The following is an 18,129-nucleotide window of genomic DNA, read 5'->3' on the forward strand; positions in this document are numbered from 1 at the left end:
TAAATGTTTATTTAGGAGGCCGAATAAAACGGATATCTGTTGAATACGTGGGGAGTCGCGATGCGTTTCGCCTCCCCACGTATTTTTCAGATTGCAAAAAATAAGTTGCGGATTACAAATACGTGGAAAACGGATGCACACCCCTAAGATTTGGATTACAGAGATGTTTTGGGGAGTTTGGAACCCCTTTGTGTTAGATTTTTCAGGACTTGGGGACTATTTCTTCCACTAGATTTTGGTGACTGTTGGAGTTTCACTCTAGTTATCCCACCCTTACTAGTGAGGAGATCTTTTTTTGCAAGAGCAAGAAGGAAAGTGAGTAGAAGAGGAATGGACAGAGAAACCATTTGTTTTTTGTTGCTCATTGGATGTATGTTAATTCTTATTTTTGTGATCTTGGCCTGGACTGTCTTTTATTTGAACACCAACAAGGTGTTCAAATAAAAGACAGTCTGTTGTTTTTATTTTCAGTTGTACCCTTATGTGGACTTACTAGGGGATGGATGGACCCTATTGTGCCTCTTGGTTTCTCCCTGTGGTTTAAATTTTGGTTTTCCTGCTCTTATTTTTCACCATCTGAGACCTCCTGGGGATATTTGATCTAGACTGTGAAGTGGTCACTGAGACAGTGATTGACCGTGCCAGGGGCCCTGTCCAGACCTGAACCCAGCCCCCTAGCCCCCCTAGATGTATATCACACCGAAACATGGGACCCCGCTACACTTATAACAGCTGAACCAGGCTCTGCTGTCTGTATGGCTATTCTTGGTGCCTTGTCATAGTGAGTTTTGAACTGTTCATCATTCTAATAAATGTTTGATATTCAAAAAGTGAGTTCTCTGGTATCTGAAGAAGGGAAAAAGATTTAACTGATTGTCTAGGGACTCAGGATAAAGATCAAGAGCTGAGGGCAGTGCAAAAACATAAAACATTAAAACCAGGCATAAATAATCAAGAATTTGGATAAACTAAAACACATCAATTAATAACCACATCCAAAAACCAGGCTTTGCTTTTCCTAAAACCAGATAATCAGTAGGATTAGGGTAAAGTAAAATATTCAGTCATTAAGAGCCATCAAATAAAAGCCAGATCAAAAGGAAATGTTTTTATCCTTTTCCAAAAAACCAGATAATTATCGAGCATAAAAATTTCTTTAAACAAAGAGTTCCATAGTGCGAAGCCTCTACATGAAAATGTTTTTTCCCCGAGTTATTAACCTCCTGATAGAATCTACTTTCTGTAACCTGTTTCAGGTCTCCAGCAACCTGTCAATGAAAAAAAGTCTTTTCTCACATTCCTTTTTCAGTTCCCGCCTTCCAGCTTCAATGGACAAGGGTTTGTCCTTGAACTTTTCAAATTATAGAAAACTAGTAATATAAGCCTGTCCAAGGATGGGGAAATACTACGATGTGTAAGAAGAATGTTACATTGAGATGTGTGGTAGCAGAGAATGCACGCTGAGCTCGGGTGTATCGTGTGGTAATAGAGAGTGAATTGTCTATGTAGATCGAGAGGGGATGGAGCTGGAGAATACAGCCAGAGAGAAGGGTGGAGCTCAATTTCCATATATGGTAGAAGAGTGTAGATTGGATAATACAGAGAAAAGGGTGAAACTGAAGAGTTCAGGGGAAAGAGGGGCAGAGTTCAATTTCCCTACATAGAGAGACGGTAGAGCTGGAGAGTGGAACAGAGCTGGAGAATATAGGAAGGGAAAAGAGATCAATTTTCATGCCAGCTATGCAGGTGCTGGGCAACTTTCCTCTTTATTATAATTAGATGAAAATTTTTGAAACTTTATTCATGTTTGCTGTATATTAAGGGGCAATTCTGAAAAGTGTGCAGGCAGGTGAAATGTCCACAAGAACTTTTCTCTGTGGATTTTTCACCAGTTTGCAAAGAGAAAGTATGTGCATAATTTTACTTTGAAAATTGCGTAAGGTAAAGTACCTGCAGAGATTTACACCTGAAAATTCATCTGTCTAAATGGTTTAGCTGCAATATTCGGCAATTTATCTGGCTAAATTCTAGCCAGATAACTTTATCCGGCTAGAATTTAGAAGGATATGTCAGGGGCATTCCTGGGGTGGGTGGTAAGAGTCCCGGGAAGGAGCAGAGTTAGCTGTTTAGGTGAACCTAACCAGCTAACTCTGGTCGCACTGCAGGTAGCTCTAAAGTTAGCTGGATATATCTATTGCGCTGCTGAATATCCCAGTTAAGTTACCCATGGGCCGATACAGTAAAGTCCGCGGGAGAGCGGACGAACGCCCGCTCTCCCGGCGCGCTCACCGGCCCTTCGCCGGTGCGCGTGATTCTCTATTTAAATTAGGTGACGCGATAAAAATGGGGAAAAGGAAGTGCTAGGGATACTAGCACGTCCCTAGCGCCTCCTTTTTGACAGGAGCGGCGGCTGTCAGCGGGTTTGACAGCCGACGCTCAATTTTGCCGGCGTCGGTTCTCGACAGCCACGGGCTCAGAAACCGGACGCCGGCAAAATTGAGCGTCCGGTTTTCGGCCCGACAGCCACGGGCCAAATTCAAAATTTTTTTTTTTTTTACTTTTTTTACTTTTCGGGACCTCCGACTTAATATCGCTATGATATTAAGTCGGAGGGTGCACAGAAAAGCAGTTTTTACTGCTTTTCTGTGCACTTTCCCGGCGCCGGAAGAAATTAGCGCCGACCTTTGGGTCGGCGCTAATTTCTGAAAGTAAAATGTGCGGCTTGGCTGCACATTTTACTTTCTGTATCCCGCGTGCATACCTAATAGGGCCATCAACATGCGGGTTGATGCGCATTTTCCTCCCTTACTGAATAAGGAGTAAGGGAAAACGTGCGTCCCAGAGCAGGCTAACAGTGCGCTCCATTGGCCTGCTAGATAGATGTATCTGACTAACTTACCTAACCCCGCTCAGTGGCTGAATATGGACCCCCATAAGGTCTGCCAGCAGCCTATACATGTTTTAGAATCTTATTTTTATTTATTTTGGTTATTATTTTATTAATTTTATTTTGGATGTTTTTAATGTTCTTATTCTTGTTTTGTTGCTGTTCTTTTATTTTCTAATATAATGGTTTATATATTGTATTATTCCTTTTAATTTTTATTGTACTCTGTTTTGATGTAATTTCAAAAATGGGTTTATCAAAAATAAATTACCTTTAAATAAATTATTTTCCTGAACAGCAGTAACGTATAGCAGATGGAGTATTCATTTAAAGCCTCAAGAATGATGGAAATAGCTCCATCATTATTTTACTATGTAAATTTACTAATGTAAATTGGACATATCTAGCTTTATATATATATGCTTAGAGGAGACAGCCTACCCATTTGTTTGTATATGCTTAAGACTTTAATAAAGTTGTTTGAAAAACAAAAACAATTCTCTAAGATTTCTTTTCATCTATAATACTATTACTGCCATACACAAAAACAGAGTAACACATTTTTATACTTTCATTGAAGAGATGTACTAAAAATAAATGTTTTATGCTTCCCAGTCAGGCAATAACTCTCAGGAATTAAGATTCAGCACACAGCAAAGAGCTTTATTTCTTTTCCAAGTTGGATAATCCTTAGCAGTGTAAGAATGATTGTTCGGGGCCAAATTTAAGGATTGGACCAAAGCATGCAAAAAAACCTGCAAATTATAGGCACTGTTTGGACATTACATCTTTTGCCCAGGGACTTGCCAACCTGCTGTTTTAGAAATGGCAAAATATTTCACACAAATCACTTGTGCAATAGCAAATACTTTTACAAACTGCACTGGGGGAATTTTGCCTGATTTCCAAAACTTCACACTTCAACCCAGTTTACTCAGTATAGCTGCTAGAACCATGCAATAACTAAATGTTTATTCTCCCATGTGGTGAGGGAAGGAGTCAAAGTATAAGAAATATGCAACAGTGCAGTTAGAGGTAAATTTTCAAAGATTTAGGAGCCTATGCACTAAAGGTTGCACTAAAACGTGGACAGACTCACAAAATAAATAAAGACCACGCTAAAATGCCAATTAATGGGCAAGGCACTAACTTTTATTCTATACATACAAAAGTTTGCCTCAGTAGCGGATCCACATAGCAGTGTGCACATTAACCCAAAAGGATAGAGCAGACACACCAGCTACCGCTCAAAATTCCACGCTAACTAGCCAAAGGTGAAAAGGCAGCATCCAGAGGGTCAAGGCTGCCTTGGGATGGGTTGGGCTGCTTCAGGGTGAGGTGGTTGTTACAGGATCAGAGGGTTGGGCTGGCTTGTTGGGGGCAGTCACGCCTTGGTGATGAAACAACACCCTCCCATCCCAGCTGACCCCCTTTATTTTCCAACAGTTAATATGGGGAAGGGAACAGACAGGTGTTAAAATTTTAGGTTATAGCAAGCACATGCCAAATACTGCTTGGAAGAGAATATCATAATATTTTGTGCATGCCTGCTAAAGTCTAATTTGCATCTACTGTTGCTTCATTTAAATGCAGGCAAGGGCTAACTTTGGCCAGCATTTGCTAATGTGGGGGCCAGTTTAGCATTCATACTAAGGTGTAGATAGTGAAAGATCAATATTTATGTAAGTTAGCCAGATAAGGCTTATCCGGCTAACTTTCAAGGGATATTCAGCAGCACAACTATGCTACTTAGCCGGATAGGTCTTATCTGGCTAACTTTAGACCTGCTATTGAGCAGGTCTAACTTATTCGGTTAAGTTAATCGTTTTAAGTCTGGATATCGGCACTTATCTGGCTAAGTTAATTGGATACGTAAGTCCTCCTCGAAATACCCATTTCCAGCCCACCACTTAGCTGGGTAAGTATTTACCTAGATAAGTGGCAGCCACTAAATGCGGCCAGATATTTAGCTATCATCATTTAGCCAGCTCTTTCCTATCCAGCTAAGTGGCACTGAATAATATCAACCTCTAAATTGTTAGTGCGTAGTATGCTATGATTTGTGCATGCTGAACGAGCAAAGTGTGCATGCTGACCTGACCCCTTAATTGCATGTTACGCAGATAAAAATATAATTAACCTGCATAAGTCAGCTGTATGCAGTCAGTGAATTTTGATCCATCTAAAACTACATGTGTACTATCACATCACACACAGCTTTTCCCCAGAAAAAAAGCTGTGGTCTGAGGATGTATATATTAGATGTAAACATATACCTTTCCTTTTTAATAGCTAGTTATGTAGATGGCATGTTGCTAATGCACCTAACTTTACATGCCTGTTTTACTTTGCCTAAATGTACACACAAATTTACCTTCATGACAACATGTTTTTTTGAATTCTGTGTATGCAGTTTTGAAAATTGTCTTGTCCTATGCAGGCTTTCAAGTGCACTCACGCAAACCTTTGCAGTTAAGTGCCTTATTGCAAATGTATCCCATAATGCTTATTGCACATGCTTTATATAACAGGGGATCAATCTGCTCTCAGTGCCAGTTCTCACAAGCCCAGAGCTCCATCCTTTCACTTTATCTGAGAAGTTTCCAAAAAGGTAGCTGGCATTCCATGGAGAAATGATTTTTGCAGTTCCTTTGCATGAAGCAAGGAATGACCAGAGCTGCAGTTCCACGGGCTAGAGCTGCATGTTCAGACACCGCTCCTGGTCATGTGAGGGGAAAATATTTCTCTTTCTGATCGCAGTGGCAGATCAATTGGACTTTGTACTTTTTACATCAGGGCAGTCTGTGGAGTCACAGGCTCAGCCAAACTACTTAAAGGACCTGATCCTCCAGCCCAGCTAAGCCTGAACTGGCAGACTCTTCTCCACTCCTAACCTGTACCGGTATAATGGACCTCACGCTGCTAGGTACACTTAGGGGGGGGGGGGGGGGCAGTTTTCTGAATGTTTATCCATGGATAAACGAGGGTTTACTCATGAAAACGAGCCTTCAGAATATTCTCCCTCTCCATGCTGGGAAAAGTAAGCCTGCTGACCACAGTGTGCATCCTTTTCCCCGCAGGGAAAAGGGATTGGTGCTGGGGTGGTGCCAAGGCTGTCCCGGCAAAATACATGCAGAGAGTTCATTTCTAATGCTCCGAGCCTACATCCTGGTGGCAGTTTGCACTTGTAAATTCTGGACCACTGGGCAAGATATTTTTCAAAGGGAAACTCCAAGGAGCGTTCCCTGTGAAAATGAGCTTGCAGGCCTGTGGCTATAAAGTTATCCAGAGGCCTGCCAGCTCTTGGACAAACAGAAAATTGCCCCGTTGTGATTTATCCATGTAAATCACCTGACTGAAAACCATGACGCGATCTTTCAGCCACCTTGAGAAAAGGCATTTGTGAGGGCAGGCGTAGGCTGGAGGAGAAAACAGAAATTCATTCATTGCCAACTTTACCCACGTCCGCAGGTACTGCGTGTACCCGCAGCAAGTTTCAAAGCGAAAGTACGTGCGTACTGTCCCTCTGAAAACTGGTTCAAAGTTCATGGATTAAAATCAGGGCTGCGTAAAGCAAACATTTTATGTCATTTTGTTTGACTACTTTTTTGTTTTTTTTAATGTTTTTTTTTTTTCATTTTGTTTTTGGTTTCAGAAAAGAATTTGCTGTTTGCAAATAGTGCACACTATTTAGAAACAGAGCACATCATTTGCAAATAGTGCATGCTGCTATTTTCCGATAACTAAAAAAAAAAATGAAACAAGAGGAGAAAATCTGAGTCACACCCTGGCTAATAATTGTTATGAACATTTCCTCCAGGAGCTTGTCCAAACCTCTTTTTAACTCTGCTATGCTTATCACCTTGACCATGTCCTCTGGCAACAAATTCCACAGTTTGAGTCCTGCGTGAAAAATCACTTTCAACAATTTGTTTTAAGTCTTCTGATTTTTAGTTTCATGGAGTGTCCCCCCCCCCCCCTTGTTTTAGTAGCATTTGAAAAAGTAAATAACTGACCTTTATTTACCAGTTCCACCTCACTCTTGATTTTATAAACTTGTATCATAAACCTTCTCAACTGTATCTTTTCCAAGCTGAAGAGACCAAAACTGCGTAGCCTCTTAGGGCAGGGGTGGCCAACTCTGGTCCTCGAGAGCCGCAAACAATCCAGGTTTTCAGGGTATTCACAATGAATATGCATGAGATAGATTTGCATGCACTGCCTCCACTGTTTGCAAATCTATCTCATGCATATTCATTGTGGGTATCCTGAAAACATGGCCTGTTTGTGGCTCTCTCGAGGACTGGAGTTGGCTACCCCTGTCATAGGGGATCCATTGCATCCCTTTTATAATTTTTTTCACCCTCTTCTGCATCTTTTCTAGTTCTGCTATTTCTTTTTTCTGAGATGGGACAACCAAAACTGTATACAATATTTGAAGTGCAGACGCATTATTGATCAATACAGAGGCAATATGATGTTTTCCATTTTATTCTCCATTCCTTTTCAGATCATTCTTAACATTGTTTGCTTTTTTGGGCGCCACCACACACTGAGTTGAGAAATTCAATGTATTGTCCACAGGAATACCAAGGTCCTTTACCTGGGTGGTGACTTCCAATGCAGAACCCAGCATCATGTACCTGTAGTTGGGATTATTTTTCCCTCTGAGCATCACTTTGCACTTTTCCACATTAAATTTCATCTGCTATTCTGATGCCCAGTTTCCTAGGTCCTTCTGCAGTCCCTTTCAATCCACTGCTGCCTGTTTTAATATCGTTGAAGAATTTTGTGTCAACTGCAAATGTGGTCATCTAACTTTTCCAGATGATTTATGAATATATTACATACATAGCACAGGTCCCAGAAATGATCCCTATGGTACTACACTAATGACCTTCTTCCATTTGGAAAACTGACCATTTAGTCCTAGGCTCTGGTTCCTGTCTTTTAACTAGTTCCAAATCCACAGTCGGACACTGCCTCCTTTCCAATGACTTTGTCATTTCCCGAGGAGTTTCTCATGGGGGACTTTGTCAAATGTCTTCTGAAAAAATTCAAATACACCATATCAACCGGCTCATTTTATCTATATGTTTATTTAAACCTTCAAAAAAAATCTAAAAGATTGATCAGGCAAGATTTCACTTTGCTAAAATCATGTTCACTCATCTCCATTAAGCCTTGTCTATCTATTTGTTTTTAAGAATGACAAAAGATAAGCTGAGCAGCTGAATGTTGGATAGATTGTAGTAGAGAGAGGTGGTTCACTGGGAGACATGTGAAAAGCAGGTTACAAAATACTAAGTGGGAGGTGATGAGAGAGTGGGTAAGAGTTCTGGTAATGTGTTCAGAAAGGAAGAGGCAGATTTGGGGTGATGTTATAGAGAAAAATATGTTTATCCAGCTAACTAGCCAAGCCACTCAGCGGCTGAAAAGAACCCCTTAGGGGTTTTTTTTTGTTATCCAGCTTTATATAGCTGGATAACTTTAGGTGAGCGTATTCAGCGGGACATTTATCCCGCTGAATATACGGGACAAGTTATCTGGTTAACTATAGCCAGATAACTTCTCCACTCACTGGCTTATTGCATATTACTCCCAGGGGGTTTAAAGTGTGTTGGGCTGAGAATGAAAGGGTAAAGGTGTGTTGGAAGAGACCTTGAGGGTTGAAGGTGTGCTGGGTGAGACATAGCCTAAAAGATACTGAGGGAGAAATGGCAAGTTCCTGAGTCTATCATGTACTTCAAGGTATTGATGGCATTATTTCTCTGTCCTTTTTCTCCTAGTTTCCTACTGAGTGGTGTTGCCTTGCTATCTAGTTATTCCATCCATTTGCTGCTGAAATCCTCAGGAATTGTGGGTAAGTACCTCCAAAATAACATAAATACATATAGAGGTCCCTATTCAAAAGGGGTTTTTCTGGCTAAACTTGGAATTTATTCAGACAAACTTAAATATCCCCTCCTGCTGAACATTTATGTTCTAGCTGGATAAAAAAAGGGGCATGCTGAGTGCATCTCAGGGGTGCTGTTTATATTTACCTGTCTAGCAGTGCTAGCCAGGTAAATTTATCTAGTTAATTTGGGTTGGAAAAAATAACAGGCCTAAAGTTAGCTGGATAACATTTTTAAAAAAATTTAGTTGCCAAGCATTGGAGCTTTCCAATCCACTCCCGATATTAAAAAAAACAACAACCATGAGAGCCTCCCTCATTGCCCCACTACGCTTGTCTTATAAAAATAGCAGATGAGCAGGGGCTGATCCCATGCCCCCTCCTCTAATAGTTTAGAATATCCCCCACCCTGAACTCCTAAAAGGTTCCCTGTACTAGAGCAGGAGGAGTAAAGTCTTTTAACTCATCCTCCTCCCTTAATCCATAAGTGCAGGACCTCAGACAGCAACCAGCGCTTATGTATTCATTTATTTCCTTCACCTGCTTGGCCATTCTCTGATAGCTGAAGGGCCAAGCACCAAACAGGTGAAGTGTTAACTTTAGGGGAGGGGGGGATGGAATCAGCCTCACTCATCTGCTGTTTTTTTAAGACATGGGAGCGAGCAGGGAAGGGGCATCCATTCTCAGCTGCTATATATTTAAGGCACTGGAGTTGGGAAGGATCCAAGATGGCTGCATGAAGGAGCCACAGTGAAACCAGTCTTCAATGTCCTGCATGTATTTTGTCTTTTAGTTTTGTTGAATTTTTTTGTTGAAATGGTGAAGAAGCATCAGAAAAAAATTATTTTCCCGATGTCTTCAAACTCACTCCTGGGTCCTCAGTTGGCAATCGCTGGTTTTATGCAATCTGCCATTTCTCTGAGGCCCAGTAGAGCATATGACTTGATGAAGGAAGGCTAGTGCAGACCAGATAGCCTCTAGGGTCACTGTCTCAGGCTTGACCAAGGTAGGCACAAGAGAGAGCACATTCATAGGCTATGAGCCAGAGGGTTCAGTTTCCAGCCCCTGGACTGATGTCTCTCTGAGTTCAGACCTCTGAGCATCCCCTCATCAGCCTCTGTAGAGTGATGCAACTGTGAACTCTGAGAGTGCAGCGCCTCTTGCGTTTACTGGAGAGACATTACGAGAACCGCGGGGCTGAGCTTTTTGGCTCTGGCAGAGGAGGAAATGTTGCAGCAGGTGAGATCCTTAAGCACCGTGGGACCCACAGGGGAATGCAGAGCTGGCTGGATTAGGAATTGTCTTGTAAACACTGGAGTTGAGCAGCAGGGAAGAATTTCCATTGGTAGGGGGGCATGGATTGGAGACCACCTTCTATTTCTCCTATGAATGTGCTCTCTCCTGTGCCTACGTTGGTCAGGCTGTTCAGCTTGGAGAAGAGACGGCAGAGGGGGATATGATAGAGGTCTTTAAGATCATACGAGGTCTTGAACGAGTAGATGTGAATCGGTTATTTACACTTTCGGATAATAGAAGGACTAGGGGGCATTCCATGAATTAGCAAGTAGCACATTTAAGACTAATCGGAGAAAGTTCTTTTTCACTCAACGCACAATTAAGCTCTGGAATTTGTTGCCAGAGGATGTGGTTAGTGCAGTTAGTGTAGCTGGGTTCAAAAAAGGTTTGGATAAGTTCTTGGAGGAGAAGTCCATTAATGGCTATTAATCAATTATACTTAGGGAATAGCCACTGCTATTAATTGCATCAGGAGCATGGGATCTTCTTAGTGTTTGGGTAATTGCCAGGTTCTTGTGGCCTGGTTTGGCCTCTGTTGGAAACAGGATGCTGGGCTTGATGGACCCTTGGTCTGACCCAGCATGGCAATTTCTTATGTTCCTATGTTCTTAAGCCTGAGATAGTGACCCTAGAGGCTATCTGGTCTGCACTAGCCTGCCTTCATCAAGTCATGTCCTCTAAAGCTGAGGCATGGACCCAGGCTCAGGTCAAGCCCAGGAATTGGGTCGTATTTCTGGTGAAATTAATCAATTGGCAGCAATTCAGACTTCCTTAATCCAGGACAAGCTAGTTACCAACAGGAAGCTTGAAAACTTGGAAAGCTTTACAAGACCTATTAATCTGAGGCTGGGCAATTTTTCTAAAATGCTCACAGTTTTCCTACTACATTTGTTCAAGAAGTATTTGGGAGAAGTTCTTAAGATTTCAGAAAATGCTGTTCCTCCTTTGAATAAAATGTATTTGCCTGGTGCAAAAAAAGGTGGAGCAAAAAGGTACACAATTTGGTGGGGAGCTGTCTGTTGATACTTTGACCTGACTGCTCTGTGTGAGAAATCGGGAGAGGAGGAAATCAAAAGGGCGTCACTGTTGGTGTCCTTTGTTTTTGCCCAAGATAAAGACTCCATATTATGGGGTAGATTTTCAAAGAGTTACGCGCGTAAGATACACGCATAACCCCTGAAAACCTACCCCTGCGCGCGCCGAGCCTATTTTGCATAGATTCGGTGGCGTGCGCAAGCCCCGCCACGCGCATATGTCCCGGGGCTTCGAAAAATGGGCGGTCCGGGGGCGGGGCCGTGGGCGTGGCGGCGGTCCGGGGCGGTCCGGGGGCTTGGCCGAGTGCCCCGACACAGCAGCCTGTGTTGGGGCCTGGCACGCCAGCAGCGAGTCGGCGCATGCAAGTTACGCCTGCCAGTGGCGTAACTCTACGAAACAAGGTAGGGGGGTGGGATTTGGGCTGGGGGGGTGGGTTAGATAGGGGAAGGGAGGGAAAGGTTGGGGGGGACCAAAAAAAAAGTTCCCTCCTAGGCCGCTCCGATTTCGGAGCGGCCTAGGAGGGAACGGGGAAAGCCATCGGGCTCGGCACGCGCAAGGTGCACATGTGTGCACCCCCTTGTGCGCGCTGACCCTGGATTTTATAACATGCACGCGGCATGCAATAGGCATCCATTACCTGTGCTAGGGCGTCAAATATTTAGGGGCAGCAGGCTGGCTAAGATTTGCTGTCTTTCAGCTCTGTTTTCGCAGTCAGGGATGTTTGTGAGGGAAGATTTGAGTTTTTCAAGAATGTAGGAAAAAAACATTTCTGGAAATGTGCCAGGAGATTCTGTTCCTTGGAGCATTTTTTGTTGAGCGCGATCCTTGTGGGTGCTTTGTTAAGCTGCAAAATGTTACATACACAGCTTCATTTTTTCCTGGACTCTAAGAAGATGGGACGTGGAGGGGACATGGTTAGAAGTTGAGACTATGGGATTTTAGGGTTGTAACAAGCATAAAATGTAGGTTTGTGATTCATTGTTAATGTTCTTTTTCCTTTTTCCTTGATGCCATCCCCTTAATGGTATTATTTTTTGGATTCTCCTGTTTTGTGAACTACTGGGAAACTGATGTGATCTTTTTCTTCCTCTTTTATTGTATTGTGTTTTTTGGCTAATTTCAGTTATCAGTATCTCCTGTTTCCTGTTCAGGTATATACTTGTAATTATTTGGAAAGCTAGTAAAGATAAAAGTTTTTTAAAAGACTCCAGGAGGAGAGTCAGGGAAGGGGGCTGTTTGGCAGCTTTTTTTTTTAAAACAATATTGCAGGCAGTCAGCTAAAGGTACCTGGACAACCCAAGTATATTCAGCAGGAGACTTGTCCCACTAAATATTTGACTGAAGTTAGCTTTACTGGGATAACATTTTTGTTCACCTCCTTACTAAATCTGGAACTTAGAGAATTCCATTCCAATCCCTGTGGTAGAGCAAGACAAGGCCAAATACTGTCTGGACAGAAAGGGCCATGAACCCTGAACAGGACACAACTGACCCAGGGGTATTCTTCTGTTCGCACGCAAGACTCCATCACAAGAAAATATTGTAACTCTACTGAATATTCTGTACATCCTAAACCTATTCTGATTTACACATAAAACCAAATCCCAGAAATTAACTTCAACATACTCTAAATTCTCTGTATTACAAGTGCAAACTTGCTTTTTCTGTATCACATAGACAACCTCACACACTACTGTATATCTGCAAGAAATGACACCACAAGATGTTCGCTAAACATCTTCAACTCAAAGTAAAAAAAAACCAAAAATAAAACACACCTTTTTTCAATTTGTTGCCTCTTCCTTCCTTGTCATGGCATGAAAGCATTGCAGGAGTTGACTATTGAGTCTTCTGAGTAAGAGAAGGTGGTGCTTTGCTTTCTGAGCAGCCAGCGTTACACCCTTAAGGGCAGAAGAACCGTTAAGTAATTAAGGAGAAGGTGAAATGCAGACTTGGAAGCACGGGGGTAAATGCTGAAACAGCCGCTGTAAAGAAATATATCTTAAGATTATGCTTTCACCCTCATCCCCTGACCCTTCATTCTAGAGCCTACTTTCTGTTGAAAGAAGCTTGCCTTCGGAGTATAGAAACTTTTGAGATATTTAAATGTCTCTATCATATCTCCCGTATCTGTTGAGAATGTGGACCCTTGAGCCGGCTAGAGCGCTTGGAGGATCTGCGGAAGGAAGGCCTGCAGCGGGACTCGTAGCTGGGAGGTGGAACAGGACCAGGAGACCTGGCAGGACCTTCACCTATACCAACCCTCGTTCCCCGCAGGTTGAGCCCTTGGGAACCGGGGCCAGCAGGACTTAGGTGGAGGTCTCCTGGCGAAGAGGAATCCGGTGGGCAGTCCGAGTTGAGGCAGGCAGAAGAGCAGAGGAGATTGAGACGGTCCAGAGGTCGTGGCAGGCAGCAGTGGTGCAAAACGAGGAAGCAGACCGGAAGTCAGGGCAGGCAGCAGACTAGCGGAGTCAGGAGACAAGCCAAGGATCAGAATGGACAGCAGACAGAGAATACCGGGAGCCAAGCTGAAGTCAGGAACCAGAGAATCAAGCCAAAGTAGGAGCAGGAACTGGGACTGGGCAACGGGAACAGGAGCGGAGCAGGAACTGGAACGCAGAGGCAGAAACAGAGCAGGAACTGGATCAGGAACATGGAGACAGGAACACAGAAGCTGGAACTCGCAGGGACAGCAACTAGCTACTCAGAGTACGACTTGTTGCCAAAGCAAAGCAAGGAAGTCTGAAGTGACCTATTTTTAGGCCTCTGTGTATGATGTCAGGTTGGGGGCCAGGCCAAGGTTTCCCCGCCGAGGCTCCTTTAAATCCCGGCTTCTGTGCACGCACGCGCGCCTAAGGGGCGGAGTCTCCAGCACAGTTCGGCGGTGTCTCCCTCCTGGAGAGAGCGCCATAGGAAGGCCTCGCCGTGAGTCGGACCGGCGTAGAGGAGCCAGCAGGGAGCCCCCGCGTCCACGGGTAAGAGAGGGGGGACCCTGTCGCGGCTGTCCGCAGCCGGGTTTCCCAACACTATCTCGCCTTTCCTCAAGGGTGTACATATTTAGATCTTTAAGTCTATCCCCATATGCTTTAGAACGCAGATCACTTACCATTTTAGTAGCCACCCTCTGGACTGACTCCATCCTGTTTATATCCTTTTGACAGTATGGTCTCCAGAACTGTAAACAATATTCCAAGTGAGGTCTTACCAGGGACCTATACATGGGCAATATCACCTCCCTTTTTCTGCTGACTATTCCTTTCCCTATACAGCCAAGCTGCTTTTGTCATAGCTTTATCCATCTGTTTGGCCATCTTAAGATCATCAGATACAATCATCGCCAGATCCCCCTTTGTGCCCAGATAACAGCAGAAAACTTGGGGAGTTACCTACTTTGAAGTTTTCTTTGAATCAAGGGGTTTTGTATCTTACTCTTGTTTGATACTAATGGTTTCTGAGGATTAACCTTCCCTTCAAGGGGAAGGTATTTTTGACTTGGATACTGATTCATTTGCAAGAACATCAACTTGGGGATGTACCATAGATAGAGACTCTTGCTTTCTTGATTATGATTTTCCTGATGCTATTTTTTATTTTTGTCATAGTAGTTTGGATCTTACTTTTCAAACTTTTAAGTGAATGTTTATTTGAACTCCATCCTCTGATTCCGTGGTTTATTGCCAGCTGCATCCTAAGTGGAAGACATCCTATTTGTACATACTACTGACCAGTATCCAGGAATAGTGGGTGAGTGTGACTTTTGATGACTGTATCCATGACTGCACCAGAGGTTCAGGAGATAGAACCCTCCACCCCCACCAGATTTATCCCGGTGCCCCCAGGACTCTTGAGAGGAAGAGAGGGTCCGGGATATAAAAGAGCTGCCTGTGGAACTTTATGACCCCCCTAAATTTGATGAACCCCACAAATGGGGGTTACACCATACACCAGCACATCATCCATATAGATGGACACTCCATTCAGGCCATGCAGGATTTCAGATGTTTTTCTGTGAAAAATCTCTGGAGTGCTTGAGATGTCAAACAGGAAGTGCAAATATTGTACTGAGCGCATTGTATAATGAATGTTGTCAGTTTGGCACTGTTTGTAGGGGCACTTGCTAAACCCAACAGTAGCATCTAGCAGAGAAAACGCTTTGGCTCCTGACAATTGTGAAAAGATATCTTCTAATATAGGTAGGACATGCCTTCCTCTTTCTAGTCCTTGTTTTAGTTTTTCAAATCTACATGTAGAGGTCTGACAGGATGTCCACTAGAATTTTGGCCTAGTGTTAGAACCAAGCAGTGTACCATACTAGAGGCTGCTGCGATAGTATTTTCCTGCTTGCATATTATCAAGTTTAGTGTAGTATTTTTGGTTAGAAGATGAAGTTTGAATTTCTATTTTGTGTAGTTCCCTTAGCCTCACCCAGTATTGGTTCAAAATATTTGCTGAATTAGGTTGGGATGTGAGAAATCCATGTATTCTGACCCACACCCAGTGGTTAAATAGTTTTATGAGTACTTTTGTGTCTGGAGAGTTTATGTAGGAGCAAGTTTTTTTGTCCACCCTTCTTGCCCGTGAGAGAGACGTTTTGTATTAATTTTGGATCTTTCAGCTTGAAGGATTCTGGTGACTTTTAGAAGGAGGTTTAGAAAGAGTGAATTCTACTACTTAGTTATCTGGGTAAAATCCTTTGACAGTTGTCCTCTATAAATGTGTGTGTGTCTGTGTATGTGTATGTGAGAGAGACAGCGACAGATGATCCTGGCTTCATTTCTCTTAGCTCCTTTGCTTTTGTGAGTCTTTTGATAAATAATTACTTTCTTAGCGTCCAATCAGATGAATCCAGAACAAGTGGCTTATGCACCTCTACCAGCAGATGGAGACAGAGCAAACTGACGTCATAGTACATATACCCCTGCGGTGACATCAGCCTGCCAGTATTCTCTGTCTCCAGCAGATGGTGGACGTGCATCTCTCTACTGGGGATTGCTTCATTTTGAGAAAGAAAAATTAAGGAAATAAATTCACCCTGCTCTCCTGCGGTTATACCAAATGGTCCCTCCCCCAGTTGAGAATTCCTGAGATGAATCCCGTGGGCCCTCAGATGAGTGGCTTGGTCTGGTAGCTGGTTTTCAGCCAATGTGGACTTAGCTGCTTAAGCAGCTGAAAGGCAACGGGTGCAGGAAGTTGAGCACAGCAATGACCGCACATGCCTTCTCCCCCTTCAGCCGGAAACTGTCTCTGTACTCAGCCAGGTAAGGCTGAGCTCTAGTAAGTTTAAAATATATATATATATTTAATATACAGAAATTTAGAAGGAGACTTTTGCTGCGTAGGGCTTCCTCCTTCCTCCGTGCTCGATGCACCGTTCTAAAGTTCATCTCACTCCATGGGAGGTCGAGGAACGTGGGCAGCCTGGCAGGTTGAGCAGCCTCCTTAGGTTAGACCCTGCTCCGAGGCTTTTTCACTGTGCACCACGTGGTAGGCCACAATGGCATTTCGCACGCTTTCTCAGGCTGCCCTCTATAGGAATGCCGGTTCGGTGGGGGTCTAGATGTGCGCCCAGGATGTGCTCCCAGTTTTTGGCTGCACAGTTAGGCCTTATAGCCACTGGGGCAGATTTTATAAATCTGCGCACCAGGCGCGAACAAGAGTATGCAGGATTTTAATAGATACGCGCGTAGCCATTAAAATCCGGGGTCGGCGCGCGCAAGGCTGCCCAAAATCGGCAGCCTGCGCGCGCAGAGCCGCACAGCCTGCCTACGTTCCCTCCGAGGCCGCTCCGATTTCGGGAACTTTCCTTCCCCCCCCCCACCTTTGTCGGCAAAGTTACGCCTGCTGGAAGCAGGCGTAACTTTGCACGCGCCGGGCCGGCTGCTGCGCTCCATGTTCCGGTCCGGGGGCTGATCCGGAGGCCGCGGCCACGCCCCCGGAATGGCCCGGGCAGAAACCACGCCCGCGGCGCCGCCCCTGAAACGCCGTGTCACTCGTGACACGCCCCCGAAACGCCGTGTCACTCCTGGCACACCCCCGACATGCCCCCCGACACACCCCTCCATGCAAGCCCCGGGACTTAGGCTCGGCGCGCGCAGGGGGGGTTTGGGGTAGGTTTTCGGGGGGTACGCGCATATCTTACGCGCGTACCCCTTTGAAAATCTACCCCATGCGTCCAAGTTATATGGTGCCGTAGTGGCCACACACTTACCTGTGCACACAAATTGTACTGTGTGCTTAAGTTTTTTGGGCACTTATCATTGGGACACCTAAGCCTTGGACACCTAGTCAGGAGTCTAGGTGTGAGTCGCCTAAGGGTTGGACCCCTAATTTTTGGGTGCCTAAGTTGGAAGTGTGTGTATGTATATATATATATATTTTTTTTTTTTAAAATTTATTTTGCATTTTTTTATATACCGACATCCGTTTGCACATCGTATCGGTTTACACAAAACTTGAACTCTGACAGGAAACTGTCAGTTAGGCATTGCCTTTACAAGGAACCAAGTTAAATATGGGATACAAAACTTTAATACAGGAGTAGGATAACAAGGAGATATGAGAGATAAGAGTGAAGATTCAGAATATTGTCTGGAAAGACCAGGTTAACTATAAAATTATAATCAAACTTCTATGTACAATATATACAAGTGGGTTAAGGACAAAAAGGTGAAAAACAGGGGGGGGGGGGGGTAGAGGAAAGGCTAGGAGGAGAAAGTGATAAGGGGAGGGAGAGGGATCTATTAATGTTCCTGGAGTACAGAGGGAGGTATATACGCTATGTCATCTACAGAGATAGTTGCACTGAAGTATTTTGTCTTCAGTGCAAATATATATATATATATATATATATATATATATATATATTTTTTTTTTTTTTTAAAAACCCCCAAAAAAACAGCTAGACGCACATCTCTGGTAGCCACTCAGTGCATTGCCGACCATAATGGTTCCTATACCTAAGAAGCCTAAGCGCCTTTTTTCTTTCCACTGCCTGTCATAATAGGGTATCTCAGCC

At 43.8% G+C, this 18,129-nt stretch overlaps 1 protein-coding gene across 3 annotated transcripts in view; it reads left to right on the plus strand.

Annotated features, from left to right (window-relative positions):
* The window catches only part of LOC115090486 (sodium-coupled neutral amino acid transporter 3-like), a 328,123-nt gene that overhangs the window by 187,816 nt on the left and 122,178 nt on the right, over nucleotides 1-18,129 (plus strand). For all 3 annotated transcript variants that reach the window (XM_029599646.1, XM_029599647.1, XM_029599648.1), the window contains one exon: nucleotides 8,677-8,750. In XM_029599646.1, the coding sequence (XP_029455506.1) occupies nucleotides 8,677-8,750 (74 nt within the window). The remainder of the gene's footprint in view (nucleotides 1-8,676; nucleotides 8,751-18,129) is intronic.

The sequence above is a fragment of the Rhinatrema bivittatum genome, chromosome 4 (assembly GCF_901001135.1).
Source record: "Rhinatrema bivittatum chromosome 4, aRhiBiv1.1, whole genome shotgun sequence".
NCBI lineage: Eukaryota > Metazoa > Chordata > Amphibia > Gymnophiona > Rhinatrematidae > Rhinatrema > Rhinatrema bivittatum.